This window comes from Ovis canadensis, chromosome 3 (assembly GCF_042477335.2).
Source record: "Ovis canadensis isolate MfBH-ARS-UI-01 breed Bighorn chromosome 3, ARS-UI_OviCan_v2, whole genome shotgun sequence".
In the NCBI taxonomy this organism is placed as follows: domain Eukaryota; kingdom Metazoa; phylum Chordata; class Mammalia; order Artiodactyla; family Bovidae; genus Ovis; species Ovis canadensis.
Window position 1 is genome coordinate 34,513,309 of NC_091247.1, and position 18,828 is coordinate 34,532,136.

General features: G+C 48.9%; 3 protein-coding genes across 6 annotated transcripts in view; 2 read left to right on the forward strand and 1 right to left on the reverse strand.

The window, feature by feature from the left end:
* The first annotated feature begins 3,508 nt into the window (after nucleotides 1-3,508).
* On the forward strand, nucleotides 3,509-16,354 carry NRBP1 (nuclear receptor binding protein 1). Of its 2 annotated transcripts, XM_069580318.1 has the most exons (18): nucleotides 3,509-3,661; nucleotides 6,480-6,709; nucleotides 7,252-7,374; nucleotides 7,563-7,664; nucleotides 8,573-8,662; nucleotides 8,804-8,844; nucleotides 9,222-9,316; nucleotides 10,831-10,914; nucleotides 11,100-11,158; nucleotides 11,320-11,418; nucleotides 13,856-13,988; nucleotides 14,174-14,279; nucleotides 14,421-14,471; nucleotides 14,568-14,703; nucleotides 15,218-15,271; nucleotides 15,359-15,422; nucleotides 15,666-15,721; nucleotides 15,810-16,354. In XM_069580318.1, the coding sequence occupies exons 2-18, from the start codon at nucleotides 6,500-6,502 to the stop codon at nucleotides 15,912-15,914; spliced, it is 1,608 nt and encodes a 535-aa protein (XP_069436419.1). In that variant the 5' UTR covers nucleotides 3,509-3,661; nucleotides 6,480-6,499; the 3' UTR covers nucleotides 15,915-16,354. The 2 variants fall into 2 exon arrangements, with proteins under 2 accessions (XP_069436419.1, XP_069436421.1); XM_069580320.1 differs by lacking the exon at nucleotides 15,359-15,422 and having other exon boundaries at nucleotides 3,536-3,661.
* A 3-nt stretch (nucleotides 16,355-16,357) lies between these two features.
* On the forward strand, nucleotides 16,358-18,116 carry KRTCAP3 (keratinocyte associated protein 3). Of its 2 annotated transcripts, none has more exons than XM_069580321.1 (7): nucleotides 16,358-16,536; nucleotides 16,679-16,863; nucleotides 16,975-17,034; nucleotides 17,228-17,434; nucleotides 17,562-17,696; nucleotides 17,801-17,914; nucleotides 18,036-18,116. In XM_069580321.1, exons 1-6 carry the CDS (start codon nucleotides 16,509-16,511, stop codon nucleotides 17,906-17,908), a joined length of 723 nt encoding a protein of 240 aa, XP_069436422.1. In that variant the 5' UTR covers nucleotides 16,358-16,508; the 3' UTR covers nucleotides 17,909-17,914; nucleotides 18,036-18,116. The 2 variants fall into 2 exon arrangements, with proteins under 2 accessions (XP_069436422.1, XP_069436423.1); XM_069580322.1 differs by having other exon boundaries at nucleotides 16,419-16,536; nucleotides 18,033-18,116.
* A 68-nt stretch (nucleotides 18,117-18,184) lies between these two features.
* IFT172 (intraflagellar transport 172) overlaps nucleotides 18,185-18,828 on the reverse strand; it is a 34,421-nt gene continuing 33,777 nt past the window's right edge. For both annotated transcript variants that reach the window (XM_069580317.1, XM_069580316.1), the window contains exons 47-48: nucleotides 18,552-18,643; nucleotides 18,185-18,325 (exon numbers count right to left, since the gene is read on the reverse strand). In XM_069580317.1, the coding sequence (XP_069436418.1) occupies nucleotides 18,236-18,325; nucleotides 18,552-18,643 (182 nt within the window). In that variant the 3' untranslated portion in view covers nucleotides 18,185-18,235. The remainder of the gene's footprint in view (nucleotides 18,326-18,551; nucleotides 18,644-18,828) is intronic.

Here is an 18,828-nt window from a genome sequence, read left to right on the forward strand (position 1 = left end):
AGAATGTGGAGCAATGGGAACTCTCATACATTCCTGGTCAAAGTGCAAAATGGTGCAACCACTTTAGAAGACTGGCTCAGACCGTAAAGTGTCTGTCTACAATGCGGGAGACCCAGGTTCAATCCCTGGGTTGGGACAATCCCCTGGAGAAGGAAATGGCAATCCACTCCAGGACTATTGCCTGGAAAATCCCATGAACAGAGGAGCCTGGTAGGCGACAGTCTATGGGGTCGCAAAGAGTCGGACACGACTGAGTGACTTCACTATAAAACTAAACACACCCTTAATGTATGATCCAGAAATTGCACTCGTTATCTATTGAAGGTAGATGAAAACTTATGCCCACACAAAAACCTGTATACACATGTATATAGAGAGCTTTATTCATAATTGCCAGAACTTGAAAGAAGCAACGAAGATGTCTTTCAATAGGTACATGGATAAACAAACTATGGTTCATCCAGACAATAGAATATTATCTAGCAACAAAAAGGAATGTTCTATCAAGCCCTAAAAAGACATGGAGGAAACTTAAAGGTGTATTACTAAGAGAAATAAGCTATTCTGCAAAGACTGCATACTGTATGATTCCAACTCTATGACATTTTGGAAAAGGCAAAACTATGGAGACAAGATTAGTGGTTGTCAGGAATGGGCAGGCAGGGCACAGAGGACTTTTAGGGCAGTAAGAACACTCTGTATGCCATTACACACTTGTCTAAACCCACAAAATGTACACCACCAAGAACCTTAAGGTTCTATGGGCTTGTGTGATTATGATGGATTTATCTTTGATACAACATATACCACTCTGGTGATTTGATAGTGGGGAGGCTGTGCAAATGGATTGGGGGTATGTGGGCAGTCTCTGTAGCTTCTTCTCAATTTTGTTGTAAAATTATTCTAAAAAGTTTTTATAGAAGAATGTTTAACTTCACTACTAATTAAGTATATGCGAATCAAAACAGTAAGATATCTGTTTTTCCCTTAATATATCACAAAGTTGAAAAGATCGGGAATACCCAATGTTGGTAAGGATGGTGGGAAGCTGCTGCTGCTGCTGCTAAGTTGCTTCAGTTGTGTCCAACTCTGCGTGACCCCACAGACGGCAGCCCATCAGGCTCCGCCGTCCCTGGGACTCTCCAGGCAAGAATACTGGAGTGGGTTGCCATTTCCTTCTAAGAATGAGTGAAATCATTTTCACAAGTAGGCAAACGTGTATGTAGCAGAATATTCATTACAGCTTTATCTAAAATAAGTAATGTTGGAAATAATCTGAAAGTTCCCTGGTAGTTATTAATCAAACATGGCATATTTGGATAATGGAATACTCTACAATGGTTGAAAAATTAAAGTAATGCTATATGTGCTGCTGTGGGGAAAAAAAGTAAAAAGTAAACTGAAAAAGATTATGTGGTATAAGCTTGCTTTTATTTTAAACTATATATATTAATATATACCTAGGAAAATAAATATGGAGAAATATACATCAAAGTCTTTTAATTATTTTGGTGAAAATAAGAGGTTTTCACTTTCTATAGCAATTAATTCACAATATTCATAGGATAGTTGTATTAAATGCTTTAATATGTCATAAGGAATTAAAACAGTGGAATATAGCACATACTGCTGCTGCTGCTGCTGCTGCTAAGTCGCTTCAGTCATGTCCAACTCTGTGCGACCCCATAGACGGCAGCCAACCAGGCTCCCCCGTCCCTGGGATTCTCCAGGCAAGAACACTGGAGTGGGTTACCATTTCCTTCTCCAGTGCATGAAAGTGAAAAGTGAAAGTGAAGTCGCTCAGTCGTGTCCAACTCTTAGCGACCCCATGGACTGCAGCCCACCAGGCTCCTCCGTCCATGGGATTTTCCAGGCAAGAGTACTGGAGTGGGGTGCCATTGCCTTCTCCAATAGCACATACAAGCAACTATATAGTTACTTTACAGTTATTTTTGAAAGTTTATTATAATAAGTACATATTATTTCTTTAAGCAGAAAAAAGAGATAATAAAAAATAATGTGGTGTAAACACGGGCAACAATTGACCATTTTTATTTTGGCAGCATGGCTGCAACACGACGGGAATCTTAGTTCCCTGACTAGGATTGGAAGACATGCCCCCTGCATTGGAAGGGCAGTTTTAACCCCTGGTCTGGCAGAGAAGTCTCCTTGGGCATTTTAAATATGAATGAAAATGGACTTTCCTGGAAATCCAGTGGTTAAGACTTCAACTTCCACTGTAAGGGCAGTGGGGAATGCAGCTGGGCAAAAAACAACAAAAAAACCATGAATGAAAGGTTAAAAACAAATAAGAGCTTGAGGATGCCTAGGTCCTTTATGCAGATTTGAAAGGAGCTAGTTGAAAGGTAAAGGTCAATGATACTAAGACCCAGACAGGAGATAATGGGAAACTGCAATAGTAGTATCAACTGATATTTAATGTTTACTGTGGGGCAGGTATTCAGTGCTTTGGAATATACGAAGTTAAGAGATTAATCTGGATAGGAGGAGGAACATTCTTTCTTTGAGATGACAACAAAGATTCTTAACCTCAGCTCCCTGAAATTATATGCTAAATATCCAAAACAAGGTCCAGATTTCTAAGCGTGTTGGAGCCCTCTCTTTCAAAGATGAAAGCATCAAGGAACAAAGAGTGATTTTAAAAATTTTGAGGTGAAGAGATGGAAAATGATAAGACTTTTGCCAGTCTTATCAGTTAAACAGGACAACAGATGTCCTTTAGTGAAATTTGGTGATTATGACATTCCCAAGTACTGACTGATTCACCCTTCTCCCTCCACAATACGTGTCTTAAGAGCCGAGTCCACTTCTTTCCTTTGGACTCTCTTCGATCTAAATTTTTTCCAAACATCTTTTCAAGGAAATCTGTGATAAGCCTTACTGTTTCGGATCCTAATTTAGTTCTTACCAACTTTCGGTGAATAGCTTAATGCCTCTGATTCAGTATTTTTCCATTTGACAACTACTGCTCAAAGAAAATTTCAATTTCTTATGAGGATCAAAAGAGAGAACATCTGTGAAAACCTCTTGCGAAGTTTTGGCCAACGTCATTACTATCCACTTACGAGGCGTTAACTATTAATTTTCAGTTTTAATGTACACAGTAATTCAAAGAAAGTTTTCTGAATAGGTGTCCTGCACAGTCTCACCCCCAAATACTGAAAGCGGGTGGGCTCTCCTCTCGGATTGTGGCTGCGTCTTTCGCTCCTTTTGTCTTTCAGTCGTACTAGAACTGTCATGGCGCCTTCAAGAAAAGGGGCAAGGCCTTCCTTTCGCCCAGCAGAATCGTCCGGGGCACCAGGACCGGACCGAGGGGTAGACAGAGAGACGAGCCTCACTGAGACCGAAAACACCGAACCCGCCGAGAGATCTCAGCCGGACAGGCGCAGCGGGAGGAGACCGGGTTGAAGGCTACCTCTACCAGCCACAGTACACCCGGGGCACCGCCCACCCTGGCCGCCCTGTCCAATGGAAACCCAACGGCAGTGCGGCACCGCCCACTGTTGGTCAGGACGCCACGAGGGCGGGGCCCGCAGTTCGGTTGCGCCGCGGAGCGCAGCTGTGAGCGAGTCTTTCTGATCCGGGGCCCCGGAACCCGAGCTGGAACTGAAGCGCAGGCTGCGGGGAGCGGAGTCAGGAGGTGAGCGCCTAGGGGAGGGAAGGTTTCAGCGAGAGGACCGAAGGATCGGCCTCTAGGGCCCGGATCTGGGACCCTAGCAGGCGAGTGTCTGGAGGCGGCCCTGCTCACTCGGTGGCCAAGGCCCGGCCCGCCGGAGCCGGGGGGCCGCCTCGGCCCCACATTTCCTGCCCGGCCCTCCCCGACTGCCCCCCAGTGGCGGCAGGGGGCCCCGGAATTCTGCGGGCGCGGGGCGCGAGGCCCCGGCGTTCGTGTAGAACTCGGCCTGACGAGAGGCGGGGCCGGCGGCGGGGGCGGGGGCGGGGGCGGCGGCCGCAGGCCCGGAGGCCTGCGGAAGCGCAGCGTCGGGGCCGCGCCTGCTCGCGGGGCCGGCGCGCCGACTGCGCGGGGGCGTGGCCTGCGCCCCTGACGGCGCCGCGGGGCCGGCCTCTGGTGAGGTGGCCGCTGCTGGCTACAGGGCCTGCTTGGGGGCCCGACGCTCCCTCGCAGTCAGCGGGCTAGGCGACCTGTTGGAGTGTTAAATTCCTCCTCGAGTTTATATCTGTCTGACTGGTCAGTCCTGCAGGTCTCAGGTCCTCTTCGGTCCCCTCAGGATGAGAGCGGGCGAGAGGCCTGTGGCCTGCGAGGTGTTGCTGAGGAGTTGAGATGCTAAGAAGCTGCAGTCCAAAAAATGAAAAACTTCGCAGGAAAAAACTTTGCAGTGTTTTACCTGCACGGCTCAGAAGTGAACACTGTGCATCTTGGGGTGGCTGGAGGCGGCGAGGAGATTCCCTTTTTCCGTCTGTGGTCTTATTTAAATTTCTGAACGACTGACCCTGAGACAAAAACTCCCAGTGTTGCAAAGGTTTCTTCATCAGCAGGAGGGGTCCTGGGGATTCTTGGGCATTGCCATCATCTTGCCTACTGGGGAGAGATTGGGGAGGGAGAAGACAAGCACATTCGAAGAGCGTCTATGACTGATGAAGGTCTGGCATCTCGTGCCATACTGTGGATTAACTGTCTGTGCCCTGGGTCCAGAAGTTTCTTTAGAGCCCACTGGCCACAGGCTTCCTGTATTACAGTTCCACTGATATTTCTTATTATGTAGCTGGTTCTTTCCGTAGCTGTTCAGATTCAGGATACATTCTATAAATAGTTACTCTAGAAAGTAATCCCTGTGAGCTTTTAGCTACTTTTCATGGGGAGAAGAAAAATGATCTGTAACTTAAATTTACTGATAGATTACTAAAACTTGTTGATTGAAATCCATGATAGGCAAGGATTGAGGAAAAAACAGGTGAAAAAAAGCATCTTGCCAGATTTTCTCTGTAGTGCTTTGTTGCTCTTTGATATTTACTGGAATGTCATCTAATAAAAATCTCCTCCAAAATGAAAAAAAAATTTTTTTTAAAGACCAAGGAAATCTCCTGACTTGAGTTAAACATAGTGCAGGTTGGTGGCAGAGATGGGCAGAGGAGGGCATCTGAGTTCTAAAAAGAAATGAGAGCTTTTCAAAAGATCCTGATCAGAAGCTTCTGTATTTTGAACTGACTTAGAGGAGCAAATCTACGAGATACTTTCATCCTGGGGAGCATCCCCTTTAGCCCAGCACACACAGGTTCCAACTTCTTCACAGCCTTCATTCTTAGAGATGTGGAATAACATTCAGCAGTTTTCCTATGACTCTGAAATTTGTGACATTTCGCTTTTGAGAATTCTTTTTTTCCAAGAAGCCATATCCATGTATAATACTATACACTATTTAGTGTAATATAGTACTTTTCCTGTAATGGCTTTGTCTTGAATTATTTGTGCTTAAAAGGGATACCTGTGTCAGATCCAGTGCCTCAGAGGATGGAGCCTTTGAGCCATGTGAATGAAATGAAAACTGGAAGATTAAAATCTTAGCTGTGCCTTAAATTTAGGCTTTATGAGTGTTGGCATCTTATTTATATTGTTCACTGTGGTATCTCGAGCACCTAGCTCAGTGCTTGGCCCACAATAGGTGCTTAATAAACACTTGTTGAATGAGTGAATAGAAAAAAAATGTTGCTAACCAGTACCCACCCATTTGCCACACTCACATCACAGGGCAGGTGAGGTCATCAGGAATGAAGTCACTAACCACTACCGGTTACCTGGCCCAAGGGTAGCCTCATCATGGACTGGCAGACTTATTCTGTGCATAGGAGGGATGGAGAGTGGATGCCAGGGTTAGTGCAAGTGGAATAAATCAGCTTAGGGTTTCAGTTGGACAAATTGGTTGAGAATACTACAGCTCTAACTCTCGAGCTGGTTCATTGGAACATTTGGGGATCTGGAGTCATCTGCCCTGCATAGTGCCCGTGTAGCTTGGTTCTTGAGCATAATGCAGATGAGGTAGATGAGAATTCAAAGGGAAGGCTATTGGGTAGGTATTTGCTGAGAAAGAATGAGGCCCCTGATTTTGCTGTTCCTTTTGGACCTTACTAAACATGAGTTGCACAACCATAAATCTTTTGTTTGCCAGTCTTGGGTGAATCATCTTTTTACATGATAGAATATATTTATTAACATGTTTATGCATAGCAGCATATTCTTTAAGCTTGATGTGTACTTCAGTTGGTCACTGACCTGGGTGAGTCATCTTCAGCTGAGATAGCTCCCCTTCTCCAGACTAGGAGAGCAGTTAATGTTTAGGGTTCATACAGGACTAATTCTGATTTTGGACTTAAAGGAAACAAGGGAGCTGTATGTTTTATTTACTTTTAAACCCCAGATTAGGTTATTAGGATGGAATCTTTATAGAATCTATTCTAACCCTCTCCACCTTCTCCCTTCACCCTTGCTCCAACCAATACAGGCCTGAGTGTTTGTTCCAGCATGTCGGAAGGCGAGCCCCAGGCAGTACTCAGCAGTGGTTCGGACCCAAAGGTAGAATCCTCATCCTCAACTCCTGGTTTGACGTCAGTGTCACCTCCTGTGACCTCCACAACCTCAGCTGCTTCCCCAGAGGAAGAAGAAGAAAGCGAAGATGAGTCTGAAATCTTGGAAGAGTCACCCTGTGGGCGCTGGCAGAAGAGGAGAGAAGAGGTAAGGCAGTGGGAGTGTTTAGTGGGAGTATTGTTTCCCTGGTAGCTCATCTGGTAAAGAATCCACCTACAAGGCAGGAGACCCCAGTTTGATTCCTGGGTCAGGAAGATCCCCTGGAGAAGGGATAGGCTACCCATTCCAGTATTCTTGGACTTCCCTGCTGGCTCAGATGGTAAAGAATTCGCCTGCAGTGTGGGAGACCTGGGTTTGCTTCCTGGGTTGGGAAGATCCCCTGGAGCAGGGCATGGCAACCCACTCCAGTATTCTTGCCTGGAGAATCCCCATGGACAGAGGAGCCTGGAGGGCTACAGTCCATGGGGTTGCAAAGAATTGGACACGACTGAGCAACTAAGCACAGCACAGCACAGTGGGAGTGTTACTTCACACTGAATTCTAAGAGGTGAGAAATGAAGGGACAGAGTCTCAAAGGGGCGGACCAAACTTGAACAGGTCAGAGGCAGGGAGAAGATGATCGTATGGAGTATTACAACAGACAGTTCATTTGGTAACTTTAATTCCCTTTCATTTGAATTTCTTCTCAGGTGAATCAGCGGAATGTACCAGGTATTGACAGCGCATACCTGGCCATGGATACAGAGGAGGGTGTAGAGGTTGTGTGGAATGAGGTACAGTTCTCAGAGCGCAAGAACTACAAGCTGCAGGAGGTAAGCAATGGTGAAAGGATGCAGCCTGTGGTTGTTAGAATGCTGGTGTTAAAGAGGAATTGATGTTGGGAAACTACTAGGAGAAGAGTATGTTGGGGTTAGATCATTTCTAGTGGGGATAGGAAATGGCTTTTTAGGATGATAATGCTTTCTGAACATTGTAATCCCAACGTCTCTCCTGCTTCCAGGAAAAGGTCCGTGCTGTGTTTGATAATCTGATTCAGTTGGAACATCTCAACATTGTCAAGTTTCATAAGTATTGGGCTGACATTAAAGAGAACAAGGCCAGGGTAAGAACTTTTTCCTGAGCTTACTGGAAACAGACTAGCTACATTTATTGTTCTTTTTACATTCAGAAAAAGGTAGTATTGAAACAGACCTGGAATCAGCTGGTGTTGAGATGTTGTTGTTTGGTCACCAAGTCGTGTCCGACTCTTTGCGACCTCATGAACTGCAGCACACCAGGCTTCCCTGTCCTTCACCATCTCCAAGTTTTCTCAGACTCATGTCCATTGAGTCAGTAATGCCATCCAACCATCTCATCCTCTGTCACCTCCTTCTCTTGGCGTCAGTCTTTCCCAGCATCAGGGTCTTTTCCAGTAAGTCAGCTCTTTGCATCAGGTGGCCAAAGTATTGGAGCTTCAGCACCAGCCCTTCCAGTGAATATTCAGGGTTGATTTCCTTTAGGATTGACTGGTTTCATCTCCTCGCAGTCCAAGGGTATGCCTAAGACTATTACCTGTGCCTTTTGTCTGGTTATAGTCGGGGCAAAAGTGAGTGAATTTTTGTTTCTTCCTTGCCATAGCTCATATTGCTCAGTAATTTTCATTGCCCTATTAAATCTAAGGAAGTAATACTAAGAACAAAAGAGAGAAACTTTATTAAAAATACAAGGCTTCCACGCAGACACAGAAAACAAGACTTGTGGACACAGTAAGGGGAGGAGAGAGGAATTGAGAGAGCAGCATGGAAACATACACATTACCATATATAAAACAGATAGCCAGTGGGAATTTGCTGTGTGACACAGGGAGCCCAACCTGGCGCTCTGTGACCACCTAGAGGGGTGGGACGGGATGGGAGATGGAAAAAAGAAAAACACCAGGCTTCCCAATTTTATGTGTATGTCATATAAAAGTTACCCAGATAGGGGATCATTTCTATTGTAAAGCTTTATTTGTGTGTTCTGCCTCTCCAGGTCATTTTTATCACAGAATACATGTCATCTGGGAGTCTTAAGCAATTTCTGAAGAAGACCAAAAAAAACCACAAGACTATGAATGAAAAGGTACAGAGAGAACAGACAAAGCTTTAGGCTGGTTTGGAAGTTTAAAAAAGATTATGAAGCGGATCAGGAAAGGGATGGAGGGAACTGTGGAGGGTGAAGAGAGTGGATAACTTCTGACCCTTGGATCAAACTCTGTTCCAGGCTTGGAAACGTTGGTGCACACAAATCCTCTCCGCCCTAAGGTAAGCAAGATCTGGTAGTGTCTTTCCCATATTTATTCCTGATTAGTTCCTCCAGACAAGTTTCAGGGCACTACTCTGCTGTTCTTTTCTGCCCCACTTCTTTTCTTCCCCACTTTCTTTGAACCATATTCTCAAGATTAGGCCCCTATGGGTCTTTTAAAGGGTTTATCCCAATGGCTTGACCATGATACTGTCTCCCACCTCTTTCTCCTAGTTCTTATCCAGCTTTTTAACTCATCAGACATAATGGAGATTCAGAGTGTGGGTATTACCTTTGTGATGACCAGCAGGAGACCAGGCCCTTGTTCTTCTTAACCCTTGGGTTCCCCCTGCCCTAATTTCCCACTGGCCCCTCTAACAGCCCAGTGCCCCCACAGCTACCTGCACTCGTGTGACCCCCCCATCATCCATGGGAACCTGACCTGTGACACCATCTTCATCCAGCACAACGGACTCATCAAGATTGGCTCTGGTGAGGGGAGGGAGAGGTTCTGGGCAGGGGAGCCTCGGGAATTTGGGAACCATGGGGGTAAGCTGAAAGGAATGGGGAAAAGAGCAAAATTCTGAGGTGTGGGCTGGTGATAAGAGAAAGGACCTTACTAGGGGCAGTTTATAGAGAGGCCAGTCAAGTAGTGGAAAAAGGGGTAGGGCCTAATCTTGAACCTTTCTGGAGGGAATTTGGGGTTAATACAGAGATCTCGATAGAAGGTTGGGAAAGGGCAAGAGTTTGGTGTAAGGTCTGACTTGAGCCCCTGGGGCTAGACCTACCATCGGAGGTTCCAGGCTGTGCCTGCTGTGAGTGCTTTCATTTGCTGTGTACACGTGTGCAGTGTTTAACATTTCTGTGTGCCGTGTCTGTGTGTTGTTGTGTGTCCATTTGTCTGGGGCTTGGCTGCTCCATCGCTCACAACTTTTCTCTGTTTTCCTCCCTCCCGCTTACGGGCTGCTCTGTTCCCAACAGTCTTTCATAGGATTTTTGCTAATGGTGAGAGCCCCCTCTGCCCTTTGTGGGGCGCTGTTTGTGCTTCCTCTGCTCCCCTTTGCGGCTGCCCAGTGCATGCAGTCGTGGGAGCAAACCCTGTCCCCCTGCCTAATTATGCCTGCTTGGCTGCTGCCCTACCAACCCTTCGCCTGCTTGCCCTTCCATAACTTGCTTGTTTCCTGTGGATTCTGCCTGGCTGGCCACTTATGTCCTGGATTCTTACTCCTCCCTCATCATCAGGCTGGTTCCTTAAGTCATACTGTGCTCCCAGACCCTCTGTGACTTGTAGTCATTGTTTATGATCCGAGTGAGTCCAAACTGGGCCCGGCCCTGGTTCCTCGTTCAGCCCTGTGGCAGGCAGTGTTGATGATAGGGTAGAGCAGGGGTCTAAAGTTTTTGATGGATTCCAAGTGAAACTGATTTAAGGGTATTGGTTCAATTTTGAGCTCGTTTTAAGTTTCAGTCAGGTGGATAAGAAGTTAAGGTGGATAAGAAGGAGGCTATCTTTTTTATGGTTGTATGTTAATCCTTCTTACCCATCTTCATCCAAGTTTCTGAGGTCTCTTAATTGTTCCAGATTAGGAAGGGCTGCCAGTGTTTTTATGCTGTATGCAAGGTGGATGAAAGAACTAGACCAAACATTTTCATGAGATCAGGGGTTAGATGTACCTGGGCTTTGGGGCAGGTGAGCAGGTCACAAGTGAAAGCTTTTCCTTAGGCTGTGTTGTACCTTGCCAGCCCAAAGACCCTAGGTACCTGTTAGTTTAGTGCAAAGCCTTTGTTGCTACTGAGTTAGGGACCTTAGATAAGAAGTGGTAGATTGAGAAAGGGGAGGCAGGTGGTGTTCATGTTTAGTTTGGACTTCCTGATGGGAAAGGGCTCAGTTTATGCCTGTTGAGGGTTAGAGACTTCAGGAGAGAATTTATCTTTTGGGGGCCTCTCTCTGGAGCAAAGCTGTGCTTTGTTGACGGTGGTCAGATTGTGGGTATCTCCCCTACTCCCAGTGGCTCCTGACACTATCAACAATCATGTGAAGACTTGTCGGGAGGAGCAGAAGAACCTCCACTTCTTTGCACCAGAATATGGAGGTAAGGCATCCCAGTTTCTCTGCCCTGTGCCCATCCCCCAGATTCTCCAATTTATAACCTAAGGGTCAGCGATAACATAACTGAAACTGCTGTCCTTCTCTACTGGCATGCACAAAGTTTTAAGACATCTCTGCCATGCCCTGCCCCAAATCTCTGATTCACCAAAGCTGCTCTGTTTTCCCTAGAAGTCACTAATGTGACAACAGCAGTGGACATCTACTCCTTTGGCATGTGTGCACTGGAGGTGAGGAGACCAGAAGGGTGGATAGTGGAGAGGGGTCAGATTAGAAGATAGAAGGGGAAATGGAGGGTTGGCAAGTGAGGTAACTGGTCTGGGGGAGTGATCGTGGAAACACTGAGGTTTCTTAGGTCTCTGTTTTTCCTTTTTATTCCCCTTCTCTGCAGATGGCAGTGTTGGAGATTCAGGGCAATGGAGAGTCCTCATATGTGCCACAGGAAGCCATCAGCAGTGCCATTCAGCTTCTAGAAGACCCATTACAAAGGGTGAGGATCCTTAGGATCACTTCTCCTTAATAGACTTTGAAATGTTTGTAGGTTCTTCTTCCTTCTAGCCCCTGGGCAGGCTTCCCTTGTGGCTCAGCTGATAAAGAATCTGCCTGTACGCCGAAGACCTGGGTTCAATCCCTTGGTTGGGAAGATCCCCTGGAGAAGTGAAAGGCTACCCACTCCAGTATTCTGGCCTGGAGAATTCCATGGACTATAGTCCATGGGGTTGCAAAGAGTCAGACACAACTGAGCAACTTTCACTTCACCCACTGGGAATATGCTCTCTTCTAAGAGCAAGAGAATATAAAGCAGAAAGGCAAAGTGGTGAGCATTTCCCCAGGTGTTTTTGATACACACACACATTCTCTCTCTCTCAGGTCAGGGGTTTAAGATGGGTAATAAGGTTGAGTCTTAAGGTTGCATGTTAACTTTAGGTGTCTCTACATGAAGGCAAACTGATTTGATGGTTACCTCAGGTAATTGATACATACTCTTAAACAACCATCTTGATATTTTTAAACAAATTAATCAAGACTTTGACTGTGTGGATCACAATAAACTGTGGAAAATTCTGAAAGAGATGGGAATACCAGACCACCTGACCTGCCTCTTGAGAAACTTGTATGCAGGTCAGGAAACAACAGTTAGAACTGGACATGGAACAGACTGGTTCCAGATAGGAAAAGGAGTACATCAAGGCTGTATATTGTCACCCTGCTTATTTAACTTATATGCAGAATACATCATGAGAAACGCTGGGCTGGATGAAGCACAAGCTGGAATCTAGATTGCCGGGAGAAATATCAATAACCTCAGATACGCAGGTGACACCACCCTTCTGGCAGAAAGTGAAGAGGAGCTAAAAAGCCTCTTGATGAAAGTGAAAGAGGAGAGTGAAAAAGTTGGCTTAAAGCTCAACATTCAGAAAACGAAGGTCATGGCATCTGGTCCCATCACTTCATGGGAAATAGATGGGTAAACAGTGGAAACAGTATCAGACTTTATCTTTGGGGGCTCCAAAATCACTGCAGATGGTGATTGCAGCCATGAAATTAAAAGATGCTTACTCCTTGGAAGGAAAGTTATGACCAATCTAGATAGCATATTCAAAAGCAGAGACATTACTTTGCCAACAAAGTTGCGTCTAGTCAAGGCTATGGTTTATCCACTGGTCATGTATGGATGTGAGAGTTGGACTGAAAGAAAGCTGAGTGGCGAAGAATTGATGCTTTTGAACTGTGGTGTTGGAGAAGACTGTTGGGAGTCCCTTGGACTGCAAGGAGATCCAACCAGTCCATTCTGAAGGAGATCAGTCCTGGGTGTTCGTTGGAAGGACTGATGCTAAAGCTGAAACTCCAATACTCTGGCCACCTCATGTGAAGAGTTGACTCATTGGAAAAGACTCTGATGCTGGGAGGGATTGGGTTAGGAGGAGAAGGGAACAACAGAGGATGAGATGGCTGGATGGCATCACCGACTTGATGGACATGAGTTTGGGTGAACTTCGGGAGTTGATGATGGACAGGGAGGCCTGGTGTGCTACAATTCATGCGGTCGCAAAGAGTTGGACACGACTGAGCGACTGAACTGAATCAGTGTGAATTTGTCAAACCAGTCATTTGGGGTTGTATATTTATATAGTTAGGGAAAGTGCCCTGAATAAATGAGCTAAGACTGAAAGGATATAAAGGGTTTTGAATCAGGTAATAAGATATGGCGAGTAGAGTCTGGAAAGAAAGGTCCTAAGAGGAGTTTAGTTTGTAAGTCATTACATGCATTTAAAAGGGACCGAAGAGAAAAGAAGGAAGACTAGTGGGAATCTTGAGGGTAGTGTGGAAAAAGTTTCTAGTTCAGTTTCAGGGTGCGATGTTCAAGTAAAAGATTAGGTATATGGCTTTTTGGCCTTCCACAGGGAAAGGAGGAAAGCAGGTTAATTGTCATGGGACTTAGGAGAGGTAAATAAGTAGGGGTTAGAGAAACAGAGGGAAATCCAGTGAATAAATGATGTAGTGGACAAAGAAAATTGTGACAGTAGGCTTGGGAAATAAAAAGATGGTGAATATTACTGTCCATAGTGGATGAGTTTGGGAAGAGGTAAATTTGGTGAGAGTTGGAGAAGAAGGTAGGCAGTGAGTGGGCTAATAAAGCAGAGAGAGAGAAAATAAGGAAAAAGATATCATAAGTTTGAACAGCAAAGGAAAGAGAAAGCTTGTGGCTAGGAAGCAAGAAAATAAAACAATGAAAGACAATGATATTTCATATATAATTATAGTTTTCAAAGTCTTTTCAAATACATTTAGCAATTTGTTGCCTTAGCCATTGATGAGCACCTAGTAATAACAAAGTCTTGTGCTAGATATAGTGAGAGAGAGAAAGACAAATACAGTGGGCTGCTTACCAGATGCCTGCTCCACTCCTTTGTTCCCTTTTCTAGGAGTTCATTCAAAAGTGCCTGCAGTCTGAGCCTGCTCGCAGACCAACCGCCAGAGAACTTCTGTTTCACCCAGCACTGTTCGAAGTGCCCTCGCTCAAACTCCTTGCTGCCCACTGCATTGTGGGACACCAGCGTGAGTCCTCTTGACCCTTTCAGGAATTTTTTTCTAGTCTGGAGCCTTGTAACTCTCATTGGAGTATTCCCTTTCCTCTTCTACTTCCAAACGGATTCTTTCCCACCCTCCCCCAGGACTCCTGTGCCCTCTATAATATTAATCTGAACTATCCGTATAACTTCCCATTCCATCTTGCCCTCCAGACATGATCCCAGAGAATGCTCTGGAGGAGATCACCAAAAACATGGATACCAGTGCTGTACTGGCTGAAATCCCTGCAGGACCAGGAAGAGAACCAGTTCAGACTCTGTGAGTAACTAACTGAGAGGTTCTGAAAGGGACAGATCGGTCACTCCCACCTGGAGGTTTCTGTCAACTGTCCTTTGTCTGGGAATGGTTAAACCTGCTGTTTCGCTTCTTTACTTCCATCTTCTTTTTTTTTCTCTCCAGGTACTCTCAGTCTCCAGCTCTAGAACTGGATAAATTCCTTGAAGATGTCAGGTGAGAGAAGAATAAGAAAAAAAACTTCCTTTAGGAGGTAGGGGTGGGTGTCCGAAGGCATCCAGAGCCCATCTGACCTGTCTGATCTCCATTTAGGAATGGGATCTACCCCCTGACAGCCTTTGGGCTGCCTCGGCCCCAGCAGCCGCAGCAGGAGGAGGTGACATCACCTGTGGTGCCCCCCTCTGTCAAGACTCCAACACCCGAGCCGGCTGAGGTGGAGACCCGCAAGGTATGGCTGTGTGGTTGTAGCAGAGAGGGACATCTCAAATAAGGCTTTGTGCTGTAAAGACAGGAATGTGTGTCTGCTCACTGGCAGCCATGTCCTGTGGGCTGGGAACCGCGCCTCTTACGGGCTCTTTGCTCACTGGCCTCTACTCCTGTGGCCTCTCTGCCTCCTCTCCCTAAGGGCTCTTTGCTCACTGGCCTCTACGCCTGTGACCCTCTCTGCCTCCTCTCCCTAAGGGCTCTTTGCTCACTGGCCTCTACGCCTGTGGCCCTCTCTGCCTCCTCTCCCTAAGGGCTCTTTGCTCACTGGCCTCTACGCCTGTGGCCCTCTCTTCCTCCTCTCCCTAAGGGCTCTTTGCTCACTGGCCTCTACGCCTGCGGCCCTCTCTGCCTCCCTTCCCTAAGGGCTCTTTGCTCACTGGCCTCTACGCCTGCGGCCCTCTCTGCCTCCCTTCCCTAAGGGCTCTTTTTGCTCACTGGCCTCTACGCCTGTGACCCTCTCTGCCTCCTCTCCCTAGGTGGTGCTGATGCAGTGCAACATCGAGTCGGTGGAGGAGGGAGTCAAGCACCACGTAAGGCTCAGGGCCCAGGCTGAGTAGCGCTGGGTGGCCAGAGGGTGGGGAAGGGGAGCCTCATTTTCTGACTGTCCTATTCTCCAGCTGACGCTTCTGCTGAAGCTGGAGGACAAACTGAACCGGCACCTGAGCTGTGACCTGATGCCAAGTGAGTCTCTCCTGTCCCTCAGAGGATGGAGAGTCTATGAGCCTCACCTGTGAGGGACACTTTGAGGGGTGGGGAAGGTGACATGGCAGCAACACGCAGATTCACTTAGAATGAGTATCTTCGCCCCTAAAACTGGAGGGTGGATCTGATTTGACAGTTTTGCTTGTGTCCCGGCCGGGGCTGTTGGAAGGGCTCCCGTGACCCTCAGTCGCCACTGTGCTCACCCTCTCCTGTTTCTCTCAGATGAGAACATCCCGGAGCTGGCGGCTGAGCTGGTGCAGCTGGGCTTCATTAGTGAGGTGAGGTGTCTGCCTTCCGCCGCTCGGGGTAGGGCGGCCCCTCCGCGCTCTCGTCTCCGCGGAATCTCACAGAGTCCTTCCCCTCCAGGCTGACCAGAGCCGACTGACTTCTTTGCTGGAGGAGACCCTGAACAAGTTCAATTTCGCCAGGAACAGCACCCTCAACTCAGCCGCTGTCACCGTCTCCTCTTAGAGCCACTCGGCCCGGCCCCTCCTCCGCGCTGTGGCCTCCCGAGAGGCTGCGGCGCCCGCCCCGCCCCCCAGTCAGTATTACCCCGTGAAGCCCCGCTCTCCTCTGTTATTCAGGAGGGCTCTGGGCTCCCTGGTTCTGAGCATCACCCTCCCCAGCCCTCCCCTTCTCTTCCATCCCTCTGCACTTTGTTTACTTGTTTTGCACAGACGTGGGCCTGGGCCTTGGCCTTCTCAGCAGCCGCCTTCTAGTCGGGGGCTAGTAGCCGAAATGCCGCTCCCGCCCAGCCTGTGTGGAAGGAGGCGCACGGGCGCGGGGAGCTGAGTTCTACCATCCCGCTGGGGCGGACGGGGCGGGAGAGAAGGGTGGTGCTGCAGGGATGGCCCCAGGGGGCCATTCGATTCGCCTCAGTTGCTGCTGTAATAAAAGTCTACTTTTTGCTACGCGCGTAGTGTGTGTGTGGTGTGTCCCGCTGTCCGCCAGGGGGCGCGGAGGCCGGACCGCAGGTGTGCCGGGCGGGCGGAGCCCGCCGGGGCGCGGGGGCGGAGCCGGGGCCGGCAGGTAAGAGCTGCCCTGCGGCGAGCGCCGACGGACCGGATGAAGTGCCGCCACCTCTGTGCTTTCGGTAATTTCCGGCCCCTCCGGTCTTGTTTTCCCCCGAGGGCCCACCCTGGATCCGTCCCCGGGCCAGTGGCCGACCTGGGGTGGCCGTGCGGGGCCTCCGGCTCCTCAGCCGGCTCAGCCCGCCCCTCGCCCGTTCCTTGCAGACGCGACCCGGGGCCCCCGGCGGCTCATGCGGGTGGGCCTGGCGCTGATTCTGGTGGGCCACGTGAACCTGCTGCTGGGGGCCGTGCTGCACGGCACCGTCCTGCGGCACGTGGCTAACCCCCGCGGCGCCGTCACCCCGGAGTACACCACCGCCAATGTCATCTCCGTGGGCTCAGGGCTGCTGGTGAGCGCGGCGGGGCGGGGCGAGCCGGGGCCGGGGCACGGAGAGCCGGGGCCGGGGCGCGGTCGGTGAGGGCCGCCGAGCGGCTCGGGCTTCAGGTTTCGTTTCTTCCAGAGCGTTTCCTTGGGACTTGTGGCCCTTTTGGCGTCCAGGAATCTTTTTCGCCCACGACTGGTGAGATTTCTGGAGCTTTAAGGAGGAGGCCTGGTGGCAGGGAAGCGGGGAGAGTGGTGGTGGTGGGGGTGTCCTGGTTCAGCTTCGTCTTTAGCGGGAGAGGGAGCCCCAAATAAGAGTAACCAAGGTGTCTGGTCAGTGGGCGAGGCAGCCACCGCCCAGGCCGCTCACCCTGACCTCCTGCCCCTGCCAGCACTGGGCCCTGCTGGCGCTAGCGCTGGTGAACCTTCTCTTGTCTGCTGCCTGCTCCTTGGGCCTCCTCCTCGCTGTGTCCCTCACTGTGGCCAATGGCGGCCGCCGTCTTATTGCTGACTGCCACCCAGGACTGCTGGATCCTTTGGTACCGCTGGACCAGGGGTCTGGACATGCTGACTGCCCCTTTGACCCCACGAAAATCTATGTGAGTCCAGTTCTCTCCCCAGCCTTTTTGCAGTCCACAGAGCCTGGGTCCTGCCCTTTAATCGCCCGCACTTGCCACTCCTGCCTGGCTTCCTCTCCTTGTCTCCCGCCCTTCCTTCATCTTTTAGGACACAGCCTTGGCTCTCTGGATCCCTTCTGTGTTCATGTCTGCAGCCGAGGCTGCTCTCTCTGGTTACTGCTGTGTGGCTGCGCTCACCCTGCGTGGGGTAGGGCCCTGTAGGAAGGATGGGCTACAGGAACAGGTAAGGAAGATGAACAGGAAGGGTTCATTCAATACACATTGTCTTGAAGAGACGCTGGATTATACAACTGAGGGCTGGAGCACTGACCCCGCCCTCTTCTGTAGCTGGAGGAGCTGACAGAGCTTGAATTTCCTAAACGTAAATGGCAGGAAAATGTGCAGCTACTGGACCAAACCCAAGAAATCCGGACCTCACAGAAAAGTTGGGTTTAGGGCCAGGTAATGGGCCAAGAGGACTGTGGCCTGGGAAAGGGCAGTGGTAGGGAGCACGCCTCGAACTGGGTTGAGTCCCTTGCTGTGCTGCTGGCCCTCTGACCAGGCTCTCCCTTCTGTCAAGCAGGTGCAGGTCCAAAGGCTCCGTCCACTGACACCTAGGATATGTTTATATAGTAACAGCTGTAATAAAAGGACGTCTCTTCTGCTTGACTGTTTCCTTTTGGGGGAAAGGGGTGCTGGGCTAGTGTTGAGGGGTCAAAGAATACAGTGGTCTCAGTTACTTACAAGACTTTAATGAAGGATGGAACCTACTAACTCTCCCAATTACTGGAAAGAAAAGCTGGTGCTGGGCAGCCCCCCGCACCACTGACTGATGAACTTCAGCACATCTTGGCACATGGGGCTGTGGGACGTCTGTAAGCAAACAGAGCAGGAGAGGGACTCAGCAGTACTGGGAAGAACATTCCCGGTAGAAGGAAGACCAGCTCCATCTCAGTGTGAGGAGCAGGCTGTGGGGCCTGCACCTGCCTTCTTGACAGTCCACCCCCCACCCCCCCCCGCCACACACCACCCCAGTGGTTGGTGCTGGTTGGTCTTCAGTGTTCTCCCTGCCCTCATCCCTCAAGCCTTCCTCTCTAACCTTGATAGCCATAAGGAACTTGTTCCAGTTCTTCTTGTTAGCTGCCTTCCCTGGCCGCTTAAATTCAATTTTGTTCCTCAGAATGGGGTATCCTGGGGGTTGGAGGGAGAGAAAAAGATGATTGGAGTGTGAGGGGGATTGAGAGGCAATAACAAAGAGCAAGTGAGGGGTAGAAAGTTGGATGTTCTTGTCTTCTGCATCCTTTACTGAATCACAGTAAAACAGTTTCTTGATCCTGCTGTTTCCCCCTCCTTTCCACCCAGCACAGAATATGGTG

Coding starts and splice junctions, on each gene's coding strand:
- NRBP1 (XM_069580318.1), top strand. CDS start 6,500: ATGTCGGAAGGCGAGCCCCAGGCAGTACTCAGCAGTGGTTCGGACCCA. Junction 8,845..9,221: donor CAAATCCTCTCCGCCCTAAG/GTAAGCAAGATC, acceptor GTGCCCCCACAG/CTACCTGCACTCGTGTGACC. Junction 15,272..15,358: donor AGGAGGGAGTCAAGCACCAC/GTAAGGCTCAGG, acceptor CCTATTCTCCAG/CTGACGCTTCTGCTGAAGCT.
- KRTCAP3 (XM_069580321.1), top strand. CDS start 16,509: ATGAAGTGCCGCCACCTCTGTGCTTTCG. Junction 16,537..16,678: donor CCGCCACCTCTGTGCTTTCG/GTAATTTCCGGC, acceptor CGTTCCTTGCAG/ACGCGACCCGGGGCCCCCGG. Junction 16,864..16,974: donor CCGTGGGCTCAGGGCTGCTG/GTGAGCGCGGCG, acceptor CGTTTCTTCCAG/AGCGTTTCCTTGGGACTTGT.